General features: G+C 44.7%; 1 protein-coding gene and 1 pseudogene across 1 annotated transcript in view; both read left to right on the forward strand.

The window, feature by feature from the left end:
• SORD (sorbitol dehydrogenase) overlaps positions 1–27,782 on the forward strand; it is a 44,602-nt gene that overhangs the window by 7,764 nt on the left and 9,056 nt on the right. The window contains exons 2-5 of the mRNA XM_025389721.1: positions 8,317–8,350; positions 11,151–11,315; positions 23,395–23,554; positions 27,587–27,705. Of these exons, the coding sequence (XP_025245506.1) occupies positions 8,317–8,350; positions 11,151–11,315; positions 23,395–23,554; positions 27,587–27,705 (478 nt within the window). The remainder of the gene's footprint in view (positions 1–8,316; positions 8,351–11,150; positions 11,316–23,394; positions 23,555–27,586; positions 27,706–27,782) is intronic.
• On the forward strand, positions 17,937–18,610 carry LOC112627457 (annotated as a pseudogene).

Here is a 27,782-nt window from a genome sequence, read left to right on the forward strand (position 1 = left end):
TAAAAATGCATGGCAGAAATTAAGAAGGAGAAATATGTACACGTAGATACAATATTGGCATCTAACTTAGAAGTCTTTTAGTGTGGCTGTTAAGGCTGGCAGTTTTCCCCAAATCAGGTTTACATTAAGAACATTAATTACCAGGGAAAGTATATTCAAATTTTGCAAAGTAATATTCAACTCAACAATTTTAAAAAACATGCAAATATTCAATAACATAGACCTGAACACAGTGAGCACTTATCAAGATCACTAACAGACTAGCATCCGACAAAAGCTCAAAGACTTAGAATTTTTGCTTCATAGAGAGAACCATTTAATAAGATCATGTATGGTTATATTCATACACTTTGAATTAGGAGGAAATTTTAATCTATTTATCCCTGGTGAAAATTAAATGGTCCTTAACTATCCTGTGTGGATTCAATGCTAGATGCTGGAGAAGTGCAAAGGAGAGAAAGGAGTCACCTCTCCAGCCTTGTGAGGACCTGGGAGGCTTCTTGCAGGAGGTGATGCCTGAGCACCAGTCCCAGTAAGCAACTGCCTATTGGACAGCTGTCATGTCAGGTTCCAGCCTACTCGTGCTGACTCCAACCAGGAGCCCAGAGGTTTCACAAGAACTCAATGGTCAATTAAATGCGAGGCTTTCACATACCAACAATCATGCAAATATATTCAACACACACAGGCAGTGATAGGGGAGGTCGGGGCGGGCATGGTGGTTCACACCTGTAATCTCAGCACTTTGGGAAGCTGAGGTGGGAGGATCACTTGAGGCCAGGAGTTTCAGACCAGCCTGGGCAAGACCTCATCTCTACAAAAAATTTAAAAAGTAGCCGGGTATGATAGCACACTCCTGTAGTCACAGCTACTCAGCAGGCTGAAGTGGGAGGATCGTTTGAGCCCAGGAGTTCGAGATTGTGGTGAGCTATTAATGTACCAGCCTGGGCTACAGAATGAGAATGCATCTCTTTAAAAAAAAAAAACAAACAAAAAAAGAAACCAGAGGAAACGAGCCATGGCAAGTAGCTCCAGAGACCAGCACGCTGACCGATTAACCGATTTGGATTTCCCTCGAAACAATAAAGTGGGAGGAGTGTTGTGGCTGTTCTTCTCCCTGCAGAACTTATGGCAGCCTCTGCTCATGAGGAGGAGGCCTCAGAGTTCTCATGGGCAGAGCTTCTACAGGCTCTCGGCCATGGTCACTTTCTTTACTGTTTTTATACCCTACACAGGAATGTCCAATTTCATGTCTTAGCCACCTTTTAGCTTCACTTTCTTATTTTATTTTTTAAAATTAATTTTGGAGACAGGGTTTCACCATGTTGCCCAAGCTGGTCTGGAACTTCTGAGCTTAAGCAATCCACCTGCCTCGGCCTCCCAAAGTGCTGGGATTACAGGTGTGAACCATCCCACCTGGCCTTGGCTTCACTTTCTTGTCAAGTTTTGGGGTTGCCTGGCCGCAGCAGGTGTTATCATCTCAGATTAAACCATTCTCAAGGTTAAAAATAAACCTTGAGAATATTATGTTAATAAAAACAAACCAGTGACAAAGTGACAAATAGTATATGATTCCACTTGTATGAAATAAGTAGCCAAACTCACAGAAAGTAGAATGGTATTTGTTAAGGGCTCCTGAGGGGGTAAAATGGGCAGTTGTTACTTAATAGGTATTCAGTTTCAGGTTTACAAGATGTAAAATTCTAGAGGTCTGTTGTATAACAATGTGAATATAGACAACAATATTAAATTATACACTTAAAAGGATTTAAGATGGTAAATTTTATGTTATGTATTGTACCACAATATGTTTTTATAAAACAATAACTAGAAGAAAAAAAAGACTCCATTTTGAGACATTTTGAATCACAAAACATTATTATATATCAATAGCCCCACCTGGATGTCCCAAGACACCTTAGCCCCAGCGTGTCCAAACCTAAGTGTCTCCTAATTCTTGTAGGAATTTAGAAGTCATCCCAGATGCCTCACTTCCCACCTCCTGTGGGATCTGGAAGAGGGAGAGGGATTAGACAATGGGAAAGGGTGAGTGTGGTGTGGTTGCAGGTAAGATGGGGGCGTGGTGGCCACCACGTGAGGGGTTTAGGAGTCTCCAGGGTCATGGCGACTTGATACAAATTTGCATTTCAGCAGGATTGTTATCAGCAGAACAAAGTTGAATGGAGCCAGGAGAGCCCGGGCTGGAGACCAGCTCATTGGACCTTGGGAAGACATTCTACCTCCTATTTTGACCTCAAGTTTGCCAGGACCAACGCGGCTAGAACAAAGCCTGTCATGACAAAATAGCCAATTGGGAAACCTTTGAATTTTCCTCCCACCCTCAAAACACCTTTCAGGCACTCAAGAGAAAGGGAGAATGGAAGGGGAAAGGAAGAAAAACAGGGTCTCTTGCGCTCTGCAGGTGTGCAGGGCAGCCCTCCACAGGCCACAGGAAGCCTGGCAGCAGGGAGCAGGTGACTGCTGTGCATCTGGGATGAGACCAGCACCTTCCCCACACACTGCCAGCCATCCCCCACCCTAAGACAGTGGGAGCATGTTGCACTCTTTCCACAACTGGCAGAGTCAAGCCTAATAACTGCTAGAATCCCTTCACTTTCTTCCAAATTCCAGCCTTGTAAAGAGTGGTCAGATTTTCTTAATGTTGATATGAAAACCATGAGAATACACTTGTCCTTGGTATCCTGGAGTAGGGGAAGGATTGGCTCCAGGAACCCTTTGCGGATGCCAAAATCCAAGCATTCTCAAGTCCCTTGTACATGATGAAATGGTGTAGTATTCGCATATAACCTCCATGCATCCTCCCATCTGCTCTAAATCCCCCCAGATTACCTATAACACCTGACACAATGTCAATGCTCTGTAAATCATTGTTATAGATTATTTTTCATTTGCATTATTTTTTAGGGTTGTATTGCTATTTTTTATTTTTTGAATATTTTTGACCTGAGGTTTGGTTGAATCCAGGATGCAGAACACAACTTTCCCACAAAACAATTTAAAATACTTGTCAAAAGATAAAATTACTACAATTTAATTTAAAAGATTTTATTTGGCTTTATTTGCAATTCTAGAATTGGGCAACACTTCATTCCATAAAATAGCGTGTGCTCCAGTGAGGTAAAGAGAGGAGGTGGTTTTACAAACAGAAAAGAGCTAAAGAAAGCAGAAACACAAGAAAAAGCAGATTGGTCATTTCAGTTATTTTCTTTGTAAGGTGGGAACGGGGAAATAGAACAAAAAAAAAAATAACTGATTGGTTAAGATGAGGTTTCTTCAGGTCATAATTTTTCATTTTTTTGGTAAGGATTAAAGTAGAGGGAACTTTATTATCATGCTGACTGAAACTGGCCTGTTTGGGATATTTGGCTGTTATCTCTCCTGATTTCTCTGAAGATCATATAACAACTCAATTTTGCTTTGATGATGCGGAACTTTAGTATGAGTGGCTCCATTCTGGGTTTTTATTCTGTTCTCTTGGGGCCCAGTGCAGGAGCAAAACAGTGGCCTCCTGAAATTTCTATTTAACGTGCTTTACTCTTATCAGAAGGACAAGATTGACCAGGGTTGGTTCAACCATAGCATGAGCTAATTATGGAAAAAGAACTTTGATTTTACTTGTTTTGTAATAACAGCGAACGTATTTACTGAGTCGGCATTCCCTTTCATGATTATCATATGAAGGAGGAAATTGGGGCACACGGGTTACATAACTTACCCTGAGGTCATGCAGCTGGTGGGGGAAGCCTGGGCTGCATGTAGACAGGCAGTTCTAGAGTCTGAGTTCACTGTGCCACTCAGGTTGGCTGGAGGAGGGAAAAGGCATCTTCCTTCCATTTCTCCTTGTGTTGAAGCCATTGCTGCAACCCAAGCAAGATAGGTTAAGGGAATCAACTCAGTTATGCAGGTGGAAGTAGAGGAAATGGCACCAGTGACAACATAGCTAGGAAATGTATATTTAGGCTAATGTAAAATATATATTTAGGAAAAGCAAGATAACTTATAGTATGTGAGAGGTACCTGAGATGATCCTGTGTCCCCACAGAGGGTACTTCCTGAAGTATTTCCATGAGTTGCTTCAGGAGTGGGCTGGTGGGGCAGCGGGAGGAGCTGAAGGGGGTAGAAGGGAGAGTATATATGTGATTCAGATATGTATTTCTGACTTGAAGTGAAATATGCTGGAAAACAGACACAACTATAGTAAAGAAGAGTTACTCAATTCCTTTTTACCCCCTTGTACAGTCACTCATTAAAAGATAAGAAATTCGGCCAGGCACAGTGGCTCACACCTGTAATCCCAGCACTTTGGGAGGCAGAGGCAGGCAGATCACTTGAGGCCAAGAGTTTGAGACCTGCCTGGCCAACATGGTAAAACCCCATCTCTACGAAAAATTAAAAAAAATTAGTCGTGCAGCATGGCACGCACCTGTAATCCCAGCTACTTGGGAGGCTGAGGCGGGAGGATGGGAGGATCACTTTGACTTCAGGAGGTCGAGGCTGCAGTGAGCTGAGATTGTGCCACTGCACTCTAGCCTGAGTGCAGTGACATCTGACATCAGGGACTGCTGATAAGTTACTAAAAATAAAAAAGAAAAAAACAAAGAAAAAAGAAAAGAAAAAGAAATTCTGTTTAGGAAACCTTGAATATGATTGATTTGACAAAACCTTTGGGAATGAGGAGAAAAGGAGCTGTGGAGATAAAAGTGAAAGTTCGGGATCTCAGAGAACCTAAGGAACTTTGGTAGATGAGAAATAGGATAATTGGAAGAGTATCTGAGAGAAAGAAAGAGATTAAGCAAACAGAGGATTGTGGCCAACATCATGCCAAGGAAACATGAAGAGCAAGGTTTTGAGTAACCATGCTGTAATTACTTTCTGAAACATTGTAGTCTCCACAGTGTGCTTAGGGCAATATTTACAAACCTACGGGCTGATGTTAAAATAGTTTTGTGCTCAGGTAGCATGTCTCCTACAGAGACAGGGGGCAGGAGACAAGCCTGAGTTGTAAGGGTAATTAGAATCAGCAAGAAAAAGAATGGAAGAAGAAAGTTGGTGTGCAGGGAGAGGAATTTATTTTAACTTCTCCATCAAGTGTGTTCTGCTATAGGCACAGCACAGGCTGTGGGCACAGTACCCTCTAGTGTCTGGGAGAGTCACTGCAGCTTTGCGGTGTGGTAGGAGCACAGTTGTTCAGCTCCGTTAACTTGAACAAATATTTACAGTTGTGTTCTCTCTAGTGACCCAGGGCCTACTTGGTGTGCCTGACTGTTGTTCTAAGCTTTAGTCTTACCACCTCTCCACCTCCAAATGGGGGCGTTCAGGCCTGGCCTGGCTTTAGGCAAGGCTATGAATTGTATGCTGTGGAACTGTCTTTCAATGTCTGTGAATTTGCCTACTAGTACCTTTAGCAGGGAGGGTGGGGTGCTCTGCCATGTTTGAAATAAAGGCCTTAGTCTTTAGTTTCAATTTAACCTGCAGTTTAAGATTTCACGCAGTATAATGCAGCCATAAAAATGAATGAGATCATGTCTTTTGCAGGGACATAGATGAAGCTGGAAGCCATCATTCTCAGCAAACTAATGCAGGAACAGAAAACCAAATACCACATGTTCTCACTCATAAGTGGGAGGTGAAGATTGAGAACACATCCACACAGGGAGGGGAACATCACACACCGGGGCCTGTCGGGGGGTTGGGGGCAAGGGGAGGGCATCAGGACAAATACCTAATGCATGTGGGGCTTCAAACCTAGATGATGGGTTGATAGGTGCAGCAAAGCAGCATGGCACGTGTATACTGATGTAACAAACCTGCAGGTTCAGCACATGTATCCCAGAACTTAAAGTGGCAAAAAAATTCAAGTGGTATAACAGAAGCATCACTTTGCACAGTGGTTCCTGATGTCTGATGTGGGACCAGCAACGACTTTGAGGAATATTTTGGTGACAATCAGCTAGCTTGAGGTGGCTATTTCTAGACTGATTACCTCTTTTCCTCTCATCCTCCCTCCCTCGCTTCCTTCCTTCCTTCTTCCCTCCCTCCCTCCCTCCCTTCCTTCCCTCCTTCTTTCCTTCCCTCCCTCCCTCCCTCCCTCCCTCCTTCCTTCCTTCCTTCCTTCCTTCCAATGTAGCCAGTCTAAATTATTAAGAGATTAAAAAACTCCCTTAAGCCTTTTTGCCCCCATCAGGCTGCTTTGGATGCAGCTCCACCATTTGCTACCTTAGTGTTACCGTGGGCGGGTTCCTCAGTCTCATCACATGGAAAAGGGAAATAGTAGGATGTACCATGTAGTTTTTTTGCGAGTATTAAGTGAGGTAATGCCTGTAAAGCACACAGTACCTGACACAAAGAAGCCATTGAGCAATGTCAGCTAGGCAGCAATAGCATTAAAGCTTTGAGCTTTGTTTCCCTGGAGAAGAGGTTCAGATTAGCACTGAGCCTCTTCAACAGAAAGGGCTGGTAACTTGAGATGAGTGAAAACCTCTGACCTTCCTTGGAAACACTATTTTGGATAGTGGTTATTTAACAAGTACAAACACTTGAGTTTGGGGCCAAGCACTGTGCCTGGTGCTAAAGAGACGGAAGGCATGGTCTTTGACTTCAAGGCGTTTATGATCTTGTTAGGAAAAACAAAAGCCACGGACCACTAAGCGCAGTGCTGGTGCCGAGCAGCGTGTGTCTGGTGCCCGTGGTGTGGTTTCATGCGGTGGGGCTGCCTGTAAAAGCAGCTAGATAAGCGCTTTTGGGGGAGGTAAGTTTGGAACAGTGCCTCGTCCCAGAGCTTGCTTCATGGGGCCCAGCTCTGACATTCTCATCACTTGTTTGGCAGCTCTTTGCACCACCCCTGAAGGAGAAAAGACATATTCCACAGTGGAAGCAGGCTTCATCCACTCTCTGGTAGCATGACCTTGACCAAGTTATTTAACTTCCCAGCTCTGGGTTTCTCATGAACAAACTAAGTGCTATGGCGAGGATAGAGTCCAGCCCACTGTCTGGCACATGGCAGGTGCTGTGAACGTTTCCATCTCTCTCTCTCTCTTTTTCTTGTTTTTGAGACGGAATCTCGCCCTGTCACCCAGGCTGGAGTGCAGTGGCACAATCTTGGCTCACTGCCATCTCCATCTCCTGGGTTCAAGCAATTCTCCTGCCTCAGCCTCCTGAGTAGCTGAGACTACAGGCATGTGCCACCACGCCCAGCTAATTTTTATCTTTTTGATAGAGATGGGTGTCACCATGTTGGCCAGGCTGGTCTCAAACTCCTGATCTCAAGTGATCCGCCCGCATCAGCCTCCCAAAGTGTTGGGATTACAGGCATGAACCACTGCACCCTCTTTTCTTGATTACCTTAAAATAGTAAAATGAACACTTGGATTTGGCCACTTAGTGTCCTTCCTTGTCACTAGGACTTTCCTAGCCCGTTGGCAATGAGGAAAGAAGGCTTAGTAAATCAACACTACTACTACTGCTGCTGCTACTGCTATTACTACTAGCTGTGAACACCAGAATAGCTCAGATTGCTTTTGAACCTGTGAGAGGGGCCAAAATCCAGGTCTTAAGTGTTCCCAAGGGGCCCCTATAATGCCACATGGGAATTTTAGGGAAAGAGGACCAGGTATCAGTCTCTGTGCTGATGGGAAGGAAAGAGATTGGCAGCACAGACACTTTCTCCTACCTGTCTAGAGGGGAACACCCTCATGTTCAACTGTGGGAAACGCCTGCATCCTTTCCCTGGGGGAGTTCGTCAGACCAAACAAATCTGTATCTAAGAACATGTTTCTCCAGGAAGGCGGGATCTGACATGGATGGCAGATCTAGAGACCCAAAGATCCCTTCTGCCTAGAGTTACATGGAGTGTGCTTTTTCCTTAGTCCTGGCGAAGTTGCACCAGTGGGTGGGATGAGGTCAGCAATTAGTCAGCTCTTCCTCGGCTAGGATTGTGCCTTCGCTTTGTAGGCTGTTTCCCAGGGAGGGAACCCAGCATCAGCACTTTATCTCATCCTGTGGCATGTCACTAGTGACAAGTGTGGTCCTCTGTATGCTTTGTGAGTGTGCTGGCCATGCTGTTGTTGGGTCGGTCACTGTATTATGTAGACAAGTGAAGAAGGGCTAGGTAGGTGTGCGCAGCGTGCCATTTAGCGTATCCCCTCAGGCATGCACCCAGGAGCAGTGTGGTCTGAGCTTGTGTTAATTCTAAGAAGAAATAAACTAATGATGAAACTCTAGTTTGTAATGGAAAATGTTCATAAGGTAAAGTTATTATACATGTTAAATGATTTTTTTCAATTTTGTTTGTTTTAGGAGAACTATCCCATCCCTGAACCAGGCCCAAATGGTAAGTTCTTGGGAAACATAACTTATATTTTATTATTTCCTGTTGTTTCCTTTGGAATCACATGTATATTGTTCCCTTTCCTCTCTTTTCCTACTGTTTATTACTTTTGCGTCCATTAAAAACCTATGCTTTTGTTAGGCTGAGAACGGAGTCTACTGTCTGCAGCATGACCTGGTGGGAGGTTTATCTTGGCTGCTACATGAAATAAAAAGAATAGTGATAGAATCAGAAAAATTACCGTACCAGACTGCTGACTCATCCCAAAGAGTTTTTGATGTGAAGTATATGGACCAGTGACAGAATTATTCCTCTTTTGACCTAATGACAGTGTACCCTATCTACCAGAAGCTGCTGTTGGAGTGGCCAAGTGTCCTAACCCTAACCCAAACTTTGAAAAGGAGTGAGTCTACAGAACTTCATCTTTTAATTAGCAAAGGGAGCATCATGCCAGCTTTCCCCACTCCCCAGGAAGGCCAGTCACCAAAGTGTGCGGCAGCCCAGGACCTTCTGTCCAGTGTGGGTGGGAGGGGCTGCATGGGGCCCTGTCCTCTGCTCTAATCAACCAAGCACAGAAGAGTGAGCACATGGGGCCAGGGTTTCCAACACCTTTACTCCGCTCCTTCCAGGCCTCTCGCTTGCTAAGCCTGTGGGGCTCAGCTGACATGCTGACGCCCAAGGTGGCATCTGTAACTTCCCAGCCTTGGGTTTCTCATTTACAAACTGAGTGCTGTGGTGAGGATAGAGTCCAGCCCACTGTCTGCACATGGCAGGTGCTGTGAACATTTCCATCTCTTTTTTTCTGTTGGCTCAGATCCCTGCTGACAGTTGTCTAATCCCTCCCATCCCTGGAATCCCACTTTGTCATAACCTTGCAGGAGCCTGAAGTGAGGCTGGGGGCAGTGGGCAGAGTGTCTGTAGATACTCACTCTCCCCCTCTCACACCTAGACAGTCACGTCCCCTTTCTACCCTTGAGAAGTTGGGGGTGTCCTTTCCCACTTTGTCCTACCTCACACCGGAACCGCAGCTTCTGGGTGAACATCAGATCGAAGGCAGCTTTCCTGGTGGATTCAGAGCTTTGCTACTGAAAGGTCACTTGTGTTATCCACTTGTAAGTGGTGAGAATACAGACTAGACAGAATATAGCCATTCTATGGGTGCTGAACAAGTATTGTATAGTCAGGGTTCAAGGATTTTCACCAAGATCCATGTTCAGAGAAGTGAAAGAGTTACCTCACTGTGTCCTGAAAAGTTGACTGTTGATTCCAGAAGTGACCGAACGAGGGCTGTCTTGGACCCAGAGTACAAGCTTGGCTCCTGGTACGACTTTTCTCCCTGAAGCAGCATTCTGCTCACACTCTTGTCTCTTGCTACACTTGCATCGGAAGGGAAAAGAGTGCATTTTAGCCAGTGTTCTAGCAAAGTCAAATCTAATCTCTCGCTACCAGTTGCTACTTCAAGAGAGGAAATTCTGAGATGATTTTCCTAACTCAAATGACTTTTCCCTGCCTTTGATCTGAGAATTCATCCTGCCATTTCTTACTCTCTTCACTAAAACTAAGGAGAAAGAAAGTTCTGAAGAGCCACCCCAGTAGTCTGTGGCAAGTGCACTGCATAGCAGAGATTCGGGTCTCTTTGTCTTTCTAAGGCAGAGTGTTTTTTTTCAGGGAGGTATTCATAACCATCATCTCAGTCAGAGATGATGGTATTTATTGGTACTTATTTCACCAAAGGGGCACAGTACCATCATTATTTTGAACTTAGAAAACTGGCCAGGCGCGGTGGCTCATGCCTGTAATCCCAGCACTTTGGGAGGCTGAGACAGGTGGATCACCTGAGGTCATGAGTTCGAGACCAGCCTGGCCAACATGGCGAGACCCTGTCTCTACTAAAAATACAAAAATTAACTGGATATGGTGGCATATACCTGTAATCTCAGCTACTTGGGAGGCTGAGGCAGCAGAATTGCTTGAACCCGGGAGGCAGAGATTGCGGTGAGACGAGATCCTGCCATTGCACTCCAGTCTGGGCAACAGAGGGAGACTCTGTCTCAAAAAAAAAAAAAAAAAAAAAGAAAAAGAAAAAAAAAGGAAAGAAAACAATAGGCATGAAGAACTCAATAGTTCACAAAATGTTGCCAAGCTGAGATTCTACCAGACTTGTTCTCATAAACAGGTAAGAATCATGCATAGCATATTAATTATCTAGAAAGTTTTCTTTTGGAAAATAGTTTGTTCTCTTAAGTGGTTGGTACATTTCATGCTACTAATAATATCTTTTCTATCCAGTGTATTGGTCAGTGTTGTCCAGAGAAACAAAACCACTAAGATATATGTGTGTGTATGTATGTGTGTGTGTGTACAAAGGGCAGGCTGGAAATTCAGGTAAGAGTTGATGTTGCAGTCTTGAGAAGAGTTCCTTCTCCTTCAGGAAACCTCAGTCTTTGCTTTTAAGACCTTCAAACTGATCGGATGAGGCTCACCTACATTATGGAGGGTAATCTACTTTACTCAAAGTCTATTGGTTTAAAAGCTAACCGTGCCCAACATGTATCTTCAAACAACCAGGCATTATAGCCTAGCCAAGTGGACACATAAAATTAGCCATCACATGTGGAAGCTTGTTTGCCTTGCGAGACTTAGTCAGGGTTGCTATGTAGCTTGTTTTCCTCTATGGCCTAAATAGTGTGCCTGGCCTGGTAACCCAGCCCTCTCCCCTGGGCAGAGGGAAATCACTAGGGCACCTCAGAGTGATAGGAGTTGTTCCTTCTCTCACTGTTTTTTTCTTCCTTTCTTTTATCAGAGGTGTTGCTGAGGATGCATTCTGTTGGAATCTGTGGCTCAGATGTCCACTACTGGGAGGAGGGTCGAATTGGGAATTTTATCGTGAAAAAGCCCATGGTGCTGGGACATGAAGCTTCAGGAACGGTCGAAAAAGTGGGATCATTGGTAAAGCACCTAAAACCAGGTCAGCAAGGTCCTTCGACTTATGTGTTCATTCAACATAAACATATGTGCATGCTTTCTTTGGGCCAGACCCTCTGTTAAGCTCTGGATACAGCAGGGAACAAGACAGTTTTGGTCCATACTCACATGGATCTTACCTTACACAAGAAAAGAGGGACCTGGAGCAGACAGATAGTTACTTAGTCACCATGTGTTAAGGGTGGTAGAGGAGAATGCAGGTTGTGACTCGTGTCTTTTATCCAGACCCTTGGTTCATTTGAGGAAGGGACAATTAATCCAACATCTGGAGCCAAGTAAGAAATAAGCCAGGTAAAGGGCTGGAGAAAACATTTGAGGCATAGGAACCCAAACCACCTTTAGGTGCTGTGAACCAGGGCCTTGGATATGATGTTTGATTTTTATTAGATGGCTGGGAAACCACCATTATTCTTCCTAGATTTACTTCATTCATCTTCCCAGAGGGAGGAATTCTCAGCTGTGGCAGCCTGTGTTGTTCCCTGATACCATGAATTAAATCCAAGTTGTCTTGGCATAGTTAGCTGTTGGCTTTAACCTTCCTTTACCGGTGAGGCTGCTGTGCAGCCAGGAAATAAGGTCACATTATTTGGGGGAAGGTGGAGGTTGACAGGAGGCACCATCCTGTGTTAGTTATAAAGCTCTCTGAGCCCAGCCACATGCAGAGGGATTGGCCAGCTGTGAAGAAGTCAGGCATGTGTCTTGTTTAGGGATGTTAAATCATTCATCATTAGTGGAAGTCAAGAAAGCTCCTGTGGTGTTATGAGGTTATTTCATAGTGGAATGTTTATAGCTTCCAATAGCCACTGGTGATTGGTTCTCACCTGTGGGACAAAGTCTCTGACTATAAATTATAACAAAGGGTGGGTTTCTCTAAATGTAAATTATAACAAGGGTTTAGTCAGTTTTCTACAATGAGCTCAGTCTTATGCCACGAGCCTTGAGGGATATAGAAAAATGAGCAGATATGATCCCTGGATGCTTAGATCGATGTGGAAACGCTAGATGTCAGGCCCTACATAAATACCAGCAATTAGACAGCAAGCCCATAGGATACAATTAGGTGTGGGAAAGAACAGGCTGTAGGAGTTCAAAGGGCATTTGCTGTGGGCAAAGGTGGTTAAAGAGTTCATGGAGGAGATAGGTCTTTGACCTAGACATCTAACAGTAGTAACATTGATAAGAAGGTAGCTAATATTTATTAATTTGCTACATTAGTCTCCGTGTTAAACACTTAGATGTACAATTCTTTCTTTCTTTCTTTCTTTTTTTTTTTTTTTTTTTGAGACGGAGTCTTACTCTGTCACCCAGGCTGGAGTGCAGTGGTGCAATCTCACCTTGCTGCAACCTCCACCTCCTGGTTCAAGTGATTCCCATGCCTCAGCCTCCTGAGTAGCTGGGATTAGACATGCACCACCACGCCTGGCTAATTTTTGTATTTTTGGTAGAAATGGGGCTTCACCATGTTGGCCAGGCTGGTCTTGAACTCCTGACCTCAAGTGATCTGCCCACCTTGGCAGTAATTTGGGTAACTTGCTGTAATTATGGGTCTGAGCCACTGCGCCTGGGCTATTTATTTCATTCTTGAAACAACTCTATGAGATAGGCATTATTGTCTTCATTAGTTGAAGAAGAAATTGAAGCCTGATTATTGCCCAGGGTCATTCACTAGTTTGTCTCAGAGCTGGGATGCCCATCCTGGTCTTTTGGACTCTAGAGCAAGTGCTCGGAACCACTGGGCTACCCAGCATCTTCGTACTTGAGAAAGGTTTTATATTTGAGTTCTTGAAGAGGTCAGAGCTAATATTCTAGTTAAGAGGAAGCGAACAGGCTGGGTGCGGTGGCTCATGCCTGTAGTCCCAGCACTTTGGGAAGCTGCGGTGGGCAGATCTCTTGAGGTGAGGGGTTTGAGACCAGCCTGGCCGATATGGTGAAACTCTGTCTAAAAATAGAAAAATTAGCTGGACGTGGTGGCACGCACCTGTAGTCCCAGCTACTCGGGAGGCTGAGCCAGGAGAATTGCCTGAACCCAGGAGGCGGAGATTGCAGTGAGCTGAGATCGTGCCACTGCATGCCGGCTTTCCAGCCTTGGAGCGAGACTCCATCTCAAAAAAAAAAGAGGAAGTGCACAATCAAATTACAGATGCGAGAGTAACACATCTGAGTGCGGATAAGTCTGTGCTGCTCAGGGCAGAGGTTTTGTGTTGGGGAGTTATTGGAGATGATAAACATGCGTAATCTTTATAAAAGTCCCTCTTTAAAAAGCATTTGGCTGGGCATGGTGGCTTACACCTGTGATCTCAGCACTTTGGGAGGCCGAGGCAGAAGGATTGCTTGAGCTCAGGAGTTTGAGACCAGCATGAGCAACAGAGGTTGACCCTGTCTCTGTGAAAAATAAAATTAGCTGGGTGTGGTCGTGCGCACTTGTAGTTCCAGCTACTCGGGTGGCTGAGACAGAAGGATCACTTAACCCCAGGAGGTTGAGTTTGCAGTGAGCCATGATTGCACCACTGCACTCCAACTTGGGTGACAAAGCAAAACCCTGTCTCAAAAAATAAAATAAAATAAAGCACTGTAAAACTGTGAAATGTCATGTTATCATAATATAATCATAATTAGAAGGTAAAACTGAATAGTATGAAAACTCCACCTGATTATAGAGGATCTTGAAGGCTAGGTGGAAGAATTCATCCTTAATGGCATAGGCATAATTTGCAGAAAGTTAACTGTACAGGAAAGAAAGTAGAGGGAGTCAGAGGAGATAGAAGGAAGAGACAAATACAGACATTTTATTTTTTTGAGACAAAGTCTCAGTCTGTCGTCCAGGCTGGAGTGTAGTGGTACCATCTCGGCTCACTGCAACCTCTGCCTCCCAGGGTCAAGTGATTCTTGTGCCTCAGCCTCCTGAGTAGCCAGGATTACAGGCACACACCACCACGCCTGGCTAATTTTTGTATTTTTAATAGAGACTGGGTTTCACTATGTTTGCCAAGCTGGTCTCAAACTCCTGACCTCAGGTGATCAGCCCTCCTTGGCCTTCCAGAGTGCTGGGATCACATAGGCATAAACCACCGTGCCAGCAAAATATAGACAGATTTTGGTGCTCATAAGGATTTCTGTGGGTCCTTTTCTTTTCTTAGGATACAAAATTTGGATTTAAAGTCTTTCATATGTTAACTTTGACTTAAAATTCTAATCAACAAATCTAGAAAGAAGACCACAACTCATCAAATATTTCCTAATGTTCATTTACAGAATTTAAACATATAAGTCAGCCGGGCACAGTAGCGCATGCCTATAATCCTAGCACTTTGGGAGGCCGATGTGGGCGGATCACTTGAGGTCAAGAGTTCAAGATCAGCCTGGCCAACATGGTGAAACCCCATCCTACTAAAAATACAAAAATTAGCCAGACGTGGTGGTGTGCATCTGTAATCCCAGCTATTCAGGAGGCTGGGGCAGGAGAATTTTGTGAACTCGGGAAGTGGAGGTTTCAGTGAGCTGAGATCATGCCACTGCACTCCAGCCTGGGCGACAGAGCAAGACTCTGTCTCAAATAAATAAATAAACAAACAAACAAATAGATAAACATACATATGAGTCAATAACTCTAAGGCATGGAAGCATTCCTATGTTTTTTAAGACTAGACTAGTCAAGTGCAGTAGTGAGAAGCGGGGAAAGAGTAGAACAAGGAGTATTATCTGTAACTGACTATGAACAATCAATTAAGATAACGCACTACCTTCAGACCAGCCTTCACCACTTATTTTAATGAGCACTAACTATGTACCAGGACTCTACACTATTCTGTGAGTACTTTCAACACAAAAAGACTTAGGAAAAATAACTTACCATGTCCCTGCTGAATAAAGGCCAGACCTTCCATGGCCTCAGTAGGCCTCACAAGATTCTAACATCCTCTTCGGGCTCCGGAGGGCCCGAGCACTCATATAGAGGTGAGCGAACAGTCAAGTCTCCACAGCTTATCACTGTGTGAGCACCTGAGCTTCTGTTTCCTCATCGCTAAAGCAGAGATAACACCATCTTGTTGGTTTATGGTGAGGGAAGGGAGATTTTGTGATGTGCCTTTCCTGGTACCTGGCACACAATGGGCATCTGGTAAATGGCAGGACTGGATCCCACCATTATTAGTAAACTCTATTCTGTGTGGTAGGTGTAAGCACCTCTTCCCAGTGGAGTCTGTCCGTCCGACTTTTCCCGAATAACCAGGTACTGAGGCAGGATAAGGCCTGTGGGTCCTTTCCTGGGCTCCTGCCACATGGCTTCCTGCCTCACTGGCGTTCAGCCGTGTTGGTCTCCAGCTTGTCCTGGGCTCAGGCAGGAGGGTCCGCCAGGGTTTCCAGTCTTGTCTCTGATTCGCTGGTATGGGTCACTCCCCAAATTCAGACGGAGTTTAAATCCAATTGTAACTTTGATGTGTAGCAATACCTGTGATATTAAAATCCCCTGTAAGTCTGCTTTCTGTTTTCTGCAAACTTGGAGGCCATTGCTATATTGACAGCGTATTTGGAGTTCCCCTACATAGGGCTGGGTACCTGCCTGAAGATGAACCATCTAAACCATCCCAAAACCTCGGGATAACTATTTGTCCTCAATTATTCCTACCTCTCTCCCTTTCTTTACAACAGAAAAGTGCTACTGTCTTTAACCAACAGCTTTTACTTGTCACATTCCAGGGAATTTTTTCCCAATAAGTAATGCCCTTCTAGATATAAATGACGTTTGTGTCCCATGGTTTGTTTTCTCCCAATTCACAAATTCTATGTTTAGCAATAAAAATTTGTCTAGCACAACACTAGACACTATGGAAAAATAAATATGGAGCAGAAGACTGACGAATCCTGAGGCATTCCCATCCTTGATGAGGAGGCAAGATAGTCATGAAAAACAACTAGAGATGGACGTGGTGGCTTACACCTGTAATCCCAGCACTTTGGGAGGCCAAGGCCGGAGGATTGCTTGAGCCCGGGAGTTTGAGACCAACCTGGGCAACATGGAAAAACCCTGTCTCTGCAAAAACAAAAACAAAATCACCCAGGCATGGTGGCATGCACCCAGTTACTTGTAAAGCAGTCTAGGGTCAATATAGCAATCTCATTGTCTGACGTGTTATCCAGAGTTCTTTGTCTCATGACCAGGAAAATTAACAAGCGTGGTCACCAAGAGTGTCTACTATTAATGTCAAACCCAATTTTTTTAATGAAACCTAAGAGATAATTCTATCAAATCTTACCCAGTTTGATCATGAGGTGAGATTCTCGTAAAGCTTTTATAACCCTCTACAAATTTCTGTTAAAAAGCAAATCAGTGCCTTAAGAAAGCCTTGTTGTGCTTTTATTTCAATGCTCAATTTACATAAAAAACATAGAATATCCTTTTGAATTTAGTCAATATATTCACACACAGAATTTCCTTTGCAAGATTTTTTTTTTTTTTTGAGGTGGAGTCTCACTCTGTCGCCCAGGCTGGAGTGCAGTGGCGCTCTCTTGGCTCATTGCAAGCTCCGTCTCCTGGGTTCACGCCATTCTCCTGCCTCAGCCTCCCGGTAGCTGGGACTACAGGCGCCCACCACCATACCAGCCTAATTTTTTTGTATTTTTAGTAGAGATGGGGTTTCACCGTGTTAGCCAGGATGGCCTCGATCTCTTGACCTGGTGATCCGCCCACCTCGACCTTCCAAAGTGCTGGGATTACAAGCGTGAGCCACCGCGCTCTACTGCAAGATTATTTTTATAATCCTTCCACAACTCGCTCAAACCTTCAGCTTTATCTTCACCTAATTCAAAACAATCCTTTATTTCTAGGCAAAATTTACATTTCCATGCCTTCTTATAATCTTACCAAAACACATTTTACTTTCCTTACACACATTGCACGTAAATCTATTTTCAGTAGTCTCTAATTTCCTCTGGGAGGAAAGTGGCTGGGTTTAGGCAGGGACAGGTTTTTAAGTGGTCTGTAGATCCTTCTAGCAGGAAAGCCTGATATTTGAAGAAGCGATTGTCTGTTAGCCAGAGATTCCACTGTAGCTGGATGCAGAACAGGTGCCTCAAACATAAGGATTGAATGGCTGTTCTCCCTGTGATGGGGGCAGCACTGAGGCTAACAGTTGTCTCTCAAGGGTGGCTTCTTCTTGACTGTTGAAGGTGGAATTTTGCTGTTTGCAGATGGGGCATGGAGCCTGGTCCCTAATAGAGGGATGTAGGAGGGAGAGAAATTGGGGAACTAGAGGCCTTGGACAAAGGGCCAATAGTGACCTCCACAGAGAAAAATCTCATTTCACTAGGTGGCATGGTAGGGACTGAAACGTTAGGTAAAAACCCTGATTCTAAATTTTTTCCAGGCAGAGGTTAGAAGGAGAGGTTTTCGGGTTTGATAGTCTATCCTAGCAGAAGAAAATTGTCGCATAGAGGAACTGTTCAAATTCATTGGGCAGACAGAGTCTCAGCCTTGCCACTGCTGCCCTCGCCACCCAGAGACTGCTGAGCCCCTGTCCGTCCACCACCATCACCCACTCCAGACACTGAACATCCAGTCATAGATTAAAATGAGCTGGTTCAGAAGGCCAAGCTGGCCGAGCAGGCCGAGCGATATGATGACATGGCAGCCTGCATGAAGTCTGTAACTGAGCAAAGAGCTGAATTATCCAGTGAGGAGAGGAATCTTCTCTCAGTTGCTTGTAAAAATGTTGTAGGAACCTGCAGGTCATCTTGGACGGTCGTCTCAAATATTGAACAAAAGACAGAAGGTGCTGAGAAAAAACAGCAGATGGCTCGAGAATACAGAGAAAATTGAGACAGAGCTAAGAGATACTATCTCTTTTGGAAAAGTTCTTGATCCCCAATGCTTCACAAGCAGAGAGCAAAGTCTTCCATTTGAAAATGAAAGGAGATTACTACCGTTACTTGACTGAGGTTGCCGCTGATGATGACAAGTAAGGGATTATGGATCTGTCACAACAAGCATACCAAGAAGCCTTTGAAACCAGCAAAAAGGAAATGCAACCAACACATCCTATCAGACTGGATCTGGCCCTTAACTTCTCTGTGTTCTATTATGAGATTCTCAACTCCCCAGAGAAAGCCTGCTGTCTTGCAAAGACAGCTTTTGATGAAGCCATTGCTGAACTTGATACATTAAGTGAAGAGTCATACAAAGACAGCACGCTAATAATGCATTTACTGAGAGACAACTTGACGTTGTGGACATCAGATACCCAAGGAGACAAAGCTGAAGCAGGAGAAGGAGGGGAAAATTAACCAGCCTTCCAACTTATGTCTGACTCCTAAAATTTACACAGTAGACCATTTGTCATCTGCGCTGTCCCACAAATAGTTTTTGTTTACGATTTATGACAGGTTTATGTTACTTCTATTTGAATTTCTGTATTTTCCATGTGGTTCTTATGTTTAATGGTAGGGGAGTAGAACCAGTTAACATTTAGGGATTTACCTGTTTTCATCTTGAGGTGGCCAATATGGGGATGTGGAATTTTTATACAACTTATAAATGTTTGACACAGTACTTTTGGTACATTGCGGCTTCACAAGGGCCAGTGTTAAAACTGCTTCCATATCTAAGCAAAGAAAACTGCCTACATATTGGTTTGTCCTAGTGGAGAATTAAAGGGATCATTGGTTCCAGTCACAGGTGTAGTAATTGTAGGTACTTTAAGGTTTGGAGCACTTGCAAGGCTGTGATAGAAACAGTTATCCCATGGATCCCACATGTTAAACCAGGTATATCTGTAGAATACTCAATCTCAATGTGCACACCTTTGACTACAGCTGCAGAAGTTTTCCTGTAGACAATCGTAACCCATCTTACTCTGGGTAAGGGCAGAAACGGTTCACGTTCCATTATTTGTACAGTTACCTGCTGTTAGCTTTCATTATTTTTGCTATGCTCATTGTATTTGTACTTAAATGTTTTAGGCAACCAAAGAACAAATGTAAAAGTAATGATGCAGTAAAACTGAATTGGCTGATATTCATTACTTATGTATATCAAGCACAGCAGTAAAACAAAAACCCATGTATTTAACCTTTTTTTAGGTTTTTTGCTTTTGTGATTTTTAGGTTTTTTGCTTTTGTGATTTTTTTTTTTTTTGATACTTGCCTAACATGCATGTGCTGTAAAATAGTTAACAGAGAAACAACTTGAGATGATGGCTAGCTTCGTTTAATGTCTTATGAAATTTTTATGAACAATCCAAGCATAATTATTAAGAACATGTGTATTAAATTAATCTAAGTGGAATAAAATTTTTATGAATAGAAAAAAAGATTTGGCTGGGTGCATTGGCTCATGCCTGTAATCCCAGCACTTTGGGAGGCTGAGGTGGGCAGATCACGAGGTCAGGAGATGGAGACCATCCTGGTCAACATGGTAAAGCCCTGTCTCTACTAAAAATACAAAAATTAGCCAGGTGTGGTGGCAGGTACCTGTAGTTCCAGCTACTTGGGAGGCTGAGGCAGGAGAATGGCATGGGAGGCGGAGCTTGCAGTGAGCCCAGATTGTGCCACTGCACTCCAGCCTGGGCGACAGAGCGAGACTCCAGCAAAAAAAAAAAAAGAAAAGGAAAAGAAAAGAAAGAAAGAAAGAGAAAGGAAGGAAATAAAGGAGAGAAAGGAAGGAAGGAAGGAAGGAAGGAAGGAAGGAAGGAAGGAAGGAAGGAAGGAAGGAAGGAAGGAAGGAAGGAAAGAAGGAAGGAAGGAGGGAGGGAAGGAAGGAAGGCAGGCAGGCAGGAAGGAAGGAAGCAAGGAAAGAAGATTCATTGGACAGTACTGGGTTTTTACATGGAGGAAAAAAAAAACCCAAATGGAGAGGCGGGTATTCACTGAGGGTGAGATATCCTCCCATACAGTGCCATGAATACCTATCACTGGGGGACAAAAAGGTCCTTACTAGGTGAAAATTTAGACTAAAATCTTGAATTCTCCCTGTTTCTAGGAAATCACAAAAACAGCAATTTGAGTTACATTCCTGGTTACTAAGGCACTGGCTGACTCTATCCAACAAAATTATATTCCCAGGTTGTAAAAATACCTTCAGCATAGCATACAAAGAAGGGATAGGAGACATGATAGCCACAAAGGAGAGAATGGAAGAAAATGCGATAGGAAAGACTGGAAGTCCTGGCACCAACACCATGATGGGCTGTCAGGGACTGGAGTTAGTTCAGGAGCCTTCAGATAACACTGAGGCGTAGCCTCAGCCAGAAACCTTCAGTTGTCCCAGGACCTCCTTCCAACCCCATGCGATGGCTAGGTCTTCCATGAATGGAAACTGGATTGGAACTCAGCTGACATTCCCAACACCCGAGGGCGATGGGGGATTGACAGAGTCCTCTCCAGCAAGCCTGTCCTCTGAGTCTTACAGATCTGGTGGCTGCACTAACCACTCTTAACTGACCAACAGAGGCCTGGTATTTGTTTGATTTTGAGAGGAAAAAAAAAAAAAACTGTGGATAAGAAACCACAGAAAGTAAAATATTAGAGGGTAGCTCCTACTCACCCTTCCGACATATCCCAGATGACCCCCTACAGGTGAAGCAGTCTAGGGTCATTGTAGCAGTCTCCTTGTCTAAGGTGTTATCCAGAGTTCTTTGTCTCATGACCAAGAAAATTAAGGAGCATGGACACCAAGGGTGAGGTTGCAGTGAAAGTTTAATAAGTGAAAGAGGAAAGCTCTCAGCAGCAGAGCAGGGGATCGACCTGAAACACGGTTGTTGTTTTACAGTTAAATACGAAGGTTTTTATAAGAAACTTCCCTTATCTGTGCAGGTGCTGTGTAACTTACCTTATCTGTGTGGCTACCTGTGTATCTTCCCTTATTTGTGCAGCTGTGAGCATGTCTTAGGCAAGCACAGGGTGCAGCTTCTCTTGCCTGAGCAACTACAGGCATGTTTTAGGCAAGCCCCCACCCCACCCCATGCAAGTTCTCACGGAGCCCACTGTGTACATGCCAAAAAAAGGGAGGAAACTTTTTCCTGGGAGTCCCCTGATTACACAGAGAACCAAGGCGTTTCTATGTTGGGCCTCACTTCCTTATCTGTGCCTGTAGCTTGATTTTTCCAAGCTGCTCTCTATGTGCCTGCAGCTTGATTTTTTTCCAGACTGTTCTTTTGTTTGAAAGAATTTCACCGAGGACCTGCCCTAACTGTCTGCCTGCTTTTTTTCTTTCTCCTCCCTCACTTGGGAGGCTGAGGCAGGAGGATCACCTGAACTTGGGGAGGTCGAGGCTACAGTGAGTAGTGATTGCACCACTGTACTCCAACCTGGATGACAGAGTGAGATTCTGTCTCAAAAAACAAACAAAAAACCAAAGAAACATACACACACAGAGAAACCAAAAAACCAACAACAGGAAAACTGGAAACAACCAGGTTTTTTCCATCAATAAGAGAATGGTGATACTGACTATAGTATACTCTTACATTGGAACACTATTCAACCATGAAAAGGAACAAACTGTCATTTGTTTTTGAGGCAGTGTTGCTCTATCACCCAGGTGGGAATGCAGTGGTGTGATCACGTCTCTCTGCAGCCTCAACTTCCTGGGCTCAAGTGATTCTCCCGCCTCAGCCTCCCAAGTAGCTGGGACCACAGGCACACATCACCATGCTCAGCTAATTAAAAAAAATTTTTTTTTGTAAAGATGAAGTCTTTCTATGTTGCCCAGGTTGGTCTTGAACTCCTGGGTTCAAGTGATCCTCCTGCCTTGACCTCCCAAGTACTGTGATTATGAGATTATAGGCATGAGCCACCGCACCTGTCCAGACAGTTAATACCACAACAACATAGATCAATCTGAAAAGCATTATGCTAACTGAAAGAAGCAAGATTCAAAAGAGTATCTACTGTATGATCCCATTTTTGTGATGTGCCAGAACAGGCAATACTACTCTGGTACAAAAAAATAATCAAAACAAAAAAAAATCAAAACATCCTCTGGGGATGGGGGTGGGGATTGACAGGGAAGGGACACAGAGGAATAAGATTTCTGAGGTAGTGGTAGTGTTCTGTATCTTAAAAGGGGTTTGCATTCCTAGGTGATAACTTTAAAAAAGAACCATGAACAAATACTGAACTCTAGTTAATGATATGCAGGCTGAAGCATTTAAGGGTGATGTCTGCAGCCTGCTTTGAAATGAATCGGAAAAGAAGATGGATTGATGGAAGGAGAGACAGAGATGAGACGGAGGGGTAGATAGATATGTGATAAAGTGAACATAGCTAGATGTTCCTCGAAGAATGTAGGAGGAGGCTATCCAGGTGTTCACTATGCAATTCTTTGAATTTTGCTGTGTGTTTGAAATTCTTCATAATAAAAAGATAGAAAAAAAAAACAATTAGAGAGCAGTTCTCAGGCTGGGTTTCCAAGCAGGTATGGTGGGGCATAGAATAGAAGTATAACAGAACTGGCTGTTCAGAAGCCTCAACTATTACTCTCCGCTGTATGAGGCCTCTGCAGGTCATTGGCCATTGCGGTTCTACTACCAGGAATCAGTTGACTCCTAGTTATTGTCTAAAAATGACCAGACTGGACATAAAACATGCTGTAATTACAGCTCTTGTCTTTGTAAAGGCTTTGCTCCCTATCTTCCAGACAGATGAAGAAAAAATGCCTGCAAACTCCATGTATGAGCTACCGCTTTTGCAGCAGTGTGAGATGGAAACTATACTTGGCTTGCCTTAGCTGAGAAGTGGCTGTGGAGGTAGAGGGGTGGCTTGGCTTGTTGCAGGAGTTGGAAAAAGGGCAGGCCACACTGAACTGTGGAGGAGGGGGTGGTCCTTTTCCCCCAGAGTGAGTCTGTGCTTCATCCCAAATTTCCTTACTTGCCTAGGACACTCCGGGTCCCCAGGGAGGGGGGGCTCATTAAGCTAGATTCTTGCATCTGGCGTCTGCCCATGAGCATGCAAGCCTTCATAACATCTCTGCTTCTGCTGTTTTCAAAGGTTGGAAAACAAAGAACCAGACCAAAGAGGGGGCAGACTGCTCCCACCTTCGGGCAGGGTGCCATCTTTGTTTTCCTCTCCAGGTGATCGTGTTGCCATCGAGCCTGGTGTTCCCCGAGAAAATGATGAATTTTGCAAGTCTGGCCGATACAATCTGTCACCTTCCATCTTCTTCTGTGCCACACCCCCTGATGACGGAAACCTCTGCCGGTTCTACAAGCACAATGCAGCCTTTTGTTACAAGTGAGTGTCCACAGTCCCACTGGGTCACCTGGGACCTCTTTCCCTTCATTAGCTTGGTGCTGTTTCCTGTGGTTATTTCTTTATTCTTTTCAGCTCAGAATTCCAAACATGCGGCATCACCTGGGCAGGCTACTCTTCTTGGTGGCATTGAGAGAGGGTAGCCTCCCTAGGAATAAGACTGACTCACAGTGCTTGGTTTTAGTCTTTTAGTTTGTTTCCCTTACTTACAGCAACAATAGAAAAATACTGGTGAAAATCACTCACCCTCTGCAGACATCCTGGAGAGAATTCCTGTGGTTCATCCTCTGTTATTAGTTTCCACTGCAACCACCAGAAAGTTCATAACAACGATGACCTCGGCTGGGCGCGGTGGCTCACGCCTGTAATCCCAGCACTTTGGGAGGCCGAGGCAGGCGGATCGCGAGATCAGGAGATCGAGACCATCCTGGCTAACATGGTGAAACCCCGTCTCTACCAAAAAAAATACAAAAAATTAGCCGGGCATGGTGGCGGGTGCCTGTAGTCCCAGCTACTTGGGAGGCTGAGGCAGGAGAATGGTGTGAACCCGGGAGGTGGAGGTTGCAGTGAGCTGAGATTGCGCCACTGCACTCCAGTCTGGGCGACAGAGCAAGACTCTGTCTAAAAAAAAAAACAAAACAACAACAACAATGACCTCGACAACAACAATAACACACCATGACAGCAACAGCTGACATTTCCTGAGGTGCCGTGGTGTGCTGCCAGGGCTTGAGCTCTGGGATCCTGGATCTACTCCCTCCTAGCAAGTGAATTTGGAGAAATGATTTAACTTTTCTCTGCTTCAGTTTCATTTAATCACCAAAATATTAAATAAGGTGATGCATGGAGAGTCATAATTATTATTACTATGTGCCTGCCCTTGTGCTAGTAAGTGCTTTGCATGCTCTAATTTATTTAATCTCCACAAGAATAATGGTGAGATGGGCACCGCTGTTGGGTTAACCAAGGCAGAAGGAAGCTTATTGACTTGGGCACGCAGCAGAACCAAGAGTCAAACTGGGGTCTCTGTGAATCTCAAGCTCCTGCCCTGTGCCCACTCCCCTACCCTACTCCAATTCTCACCCCTGAAATTGTGAAGTTGAGTCTGGAGGAAGCAAAGTGCTTGCGTTTCTTCATGGCCCCCCATGGCCCCAGCCATGGAGCTCTAAGGTGCCAAAGTGCCGCTTTCCCCCTGACCCAACTCAGTTGCGTTCTCCTGCCACCCCAGCCTGGCCCCAGTGGTGGTTTTCAGCCAGGATGGGGCTTGTCCGATGGAGGCCAGGTGCCAGTCACAGGAACAGTCTGGGAGCCTACTGGGAGCCTTGAGAGGAGTCACAGGCCAGAGACCTTGTGATGGGTTTAAGTCAACACTTGAACCTGCTCTAGAAGTAAGCAGGTTACCTGTGCAGAGTCCACCTTTCAGCAAGTGGTTCCTGAATGAACCCATCTTTCTGGGGCCCTTTCCAAGTCAAGACACCAAACAAAAGTTTCATGGAAGGCAGAAGAGCATAGTGGTGAAGCCCACTGGTCTCTGCCAATTACAACTGTGTGACCTTGGGCAAGTCACTTAAATTTTGTAACCTCGATATCCTTGCCTGTGAAATAGAGATAGTAATGGTACCTCCCTCACAGAATTACTGATGAGATCCAATGAGAAAGGCATGTCAAGTCTCCAGCATGAGGTCTGGCCCATAGTAGGTGCTCAGTAAATGGTGCCAAGCTATGCCATACTCATGGGCTAGTGGTCTGGGGATGGAGGTGCAGGAGTAGACATGAAAGAGAGCCTTGCACTGGTGGTTTATAGGGAATGATGGGGCTCTGGTTGGCAGTGGCAGTGGGGGTGCTGAGGAAGGTCTCTGGGGAGTCATACAGCCCCTGCCTTTCTTCTCCTCCCAGGGTGCTTTCTGCCTGTGTCCCCAGTTCCTCCCTACCCAAGCCCTCCTCTCTGATGTCTTTTTAGGATTCCCATACTACTACAGCCTCTTTATTTGTGTACCTACCTATTTTCTTTCTATTTTCCTGCTTCCTCCTTGGCTTCTTAATCATCCATTACCCAATTTGGCCTGTTCCCTGAACCCCATTGTAAAAACTACCAAGTTGCCTCATCACTCTCTGGTGTTTACAAAGTCATGAAAGGTTGGGGCTAGGAGGAAGCTTGGAGTCTTCTCATCCTTGTTCTCCATCAACCCCCACTGGACAAGATTGGAGAGGGTGGAGTCAGTGGTTTTCCCAAGGTCAGTAGCAGCGGGGCTGGCCTCCAGGACTCCTTGTGCATGCTTCTGCCTCCACACCAGATAGCTTTCCAACACGGTTGGCTGTGTTGGGTGCAGGCGGATGAGGCAGCGTCTGCTTAATCAGTAGAGTATTCTTCCTGATAACAGTCTTCCCTCATCACCTTCCCCAATCCCATCTCTCCTCAATGTAGCTTCCATGCAGTCCACCCTCTGCATAGAGCCCTTATGAGTTCTTCAGGAAGCCCAGATGTGGAAGGGCAGGCGTATCTGGGAGCCTGTGGAGTCCCTGAGAGAGTTTAGGAATCTTCACTATTTCATTTTAAACTTTTTCCCATTATATAGAAGGGATGCTTCTAGGGGGAGTAGGAGTGTGACCGCAGTCAGAGCAGGAGAGTGGATTGGAGTAGGGAAAGTGATGGGGAAGAAGCCGAGCGGAAGGGATAAGGGGGTGGTGGGCGGCAGCTGGGCCTCCAAAGGCCTGGTGAGTAGTTCTGTCAAGGATCAGGGGCAGTGATAGGAGGACTCTGAGTTATTCTGTTGAAGATTGGGGACAGTGTTGAGAGGATCATGGGGATGAGCACATGGTTTGGCTGCCACATTTATTTCTTTCTGGAACTCGAGGGTTTTCATGTTCCTGTGTGTGGAGATTTGGGGTGCTGGGTAAATCCTGGGCAGTGAGGAACTAGCAGAAATTGGATATTAATATTAGCTACACAGCTGCTCATACCAGTAGGCAGCTGATATGGGACAGGCAGAGGATGTGGAATCAGGACACCTTGGTTAAGTCTGGCCTTCCATTCCCTAGCTTCATACCCTTGGCAATTCTCTTAATGTCAGTGAGTTTCAGTTTCCTCTTCAGTAAAATAAAGGTTTTTTAAAAAAGCCTGCCCTACCTGCCTAACATGGTTACCATGAGGATTAAATGAGGTGATGAATGAGCATGCTTCCTAATCTGTAAAGCTTTATGCAAATACTTGCTATCATCATCAGCGGTATTATTGAGAGGGTCAAGATGCCAGTGGAAGTGAAAACCTAGAACCCAGAGTGAAGGTGACACAGCATTTAATCAGCTGTGTGGAACAGGCCCTTTTTTCCTCTTAACTGGCTCTGGGTGAGCCGGGCAGCTGCTGTCCTCAGATGTAGTTCCTCTGGAATGTATAATATGGGGGGTGGCTATCAGAGTGATGCCCATTGCTAAATCACTGTTCTGCAAAACTGGTGATAGTCAGGATTGTTTGCTAACATGAAACTAAAAAGGCTGTAAGTTTGAGAAGCAGACGAGATGCTGGAACGTGGCCATGTTAACTCCTTGTTAAGTAAACTTTTCATTTATTAATGATAACCACCGTGCCTTACCTTGGATAGCACATTAAAGGAAATGTAATGTGTTTATTTCACTGAATTGATTTCTCCAAAGAAAACCATGTTGGCTTCTTCACATGGGGACACTGTGGCATAGGTTCTGGGATCAGAACATATCTGGCTTCTAATTTGAGCCCTTTGGGCCCCTCACTAGCTTTGGACCACTGGGGCAGTCATTTAACCCACCAAGCCTGTTTCCTCATCTGTAAAATGGGAATGATAGTACCTACCACAGAACTATTCCAGGGCTTTACATGAGTTAATGTATATAAATTGCTTAGCACATTGCTCTGCACATAAATAAATGCTGGATGAGTGTTAGCTATGGTTGTTATTACAGTAACGTTGGGCATATATAATACTATTGTTAGCACTGTCGTTAACTCAGAGGATTTCTGTATGTCAAATGATTCCTCAGGCTTCCTGACAACGTCACCTTTGAGGAAGGCGCCCTGATTGAGCCACTTTCTGTGGGGATCCATGCCTGCAGGAGAGGTGGAGTTACCCTGGGACACAGGGTCCTTGTGTGTGGAGCTGGTAAGAAACAGAAGCTACCCTGTTGTGGGTTCATTGACTGGGAATGCGGGGACCTCTCCGCCCATCTCATTCCCCCT

The sequence above is a fragment of the Theropithecus gelada genome, chromosome 7a (genome assembly GCF_003255815.1).
Source record: "Theropithecus gelada isolate Dixy chromosome 7a, Tgel_1.0, whole genome shotgun sequence".
In the NCBI taxonomy this organism is placed as follows: domain Eukaryota; kingdom Metazoa; phylum Chordata; class Mammalia; order Primates; family Cercopithecidae; genus Theropithecus; species Theropithecus gelada.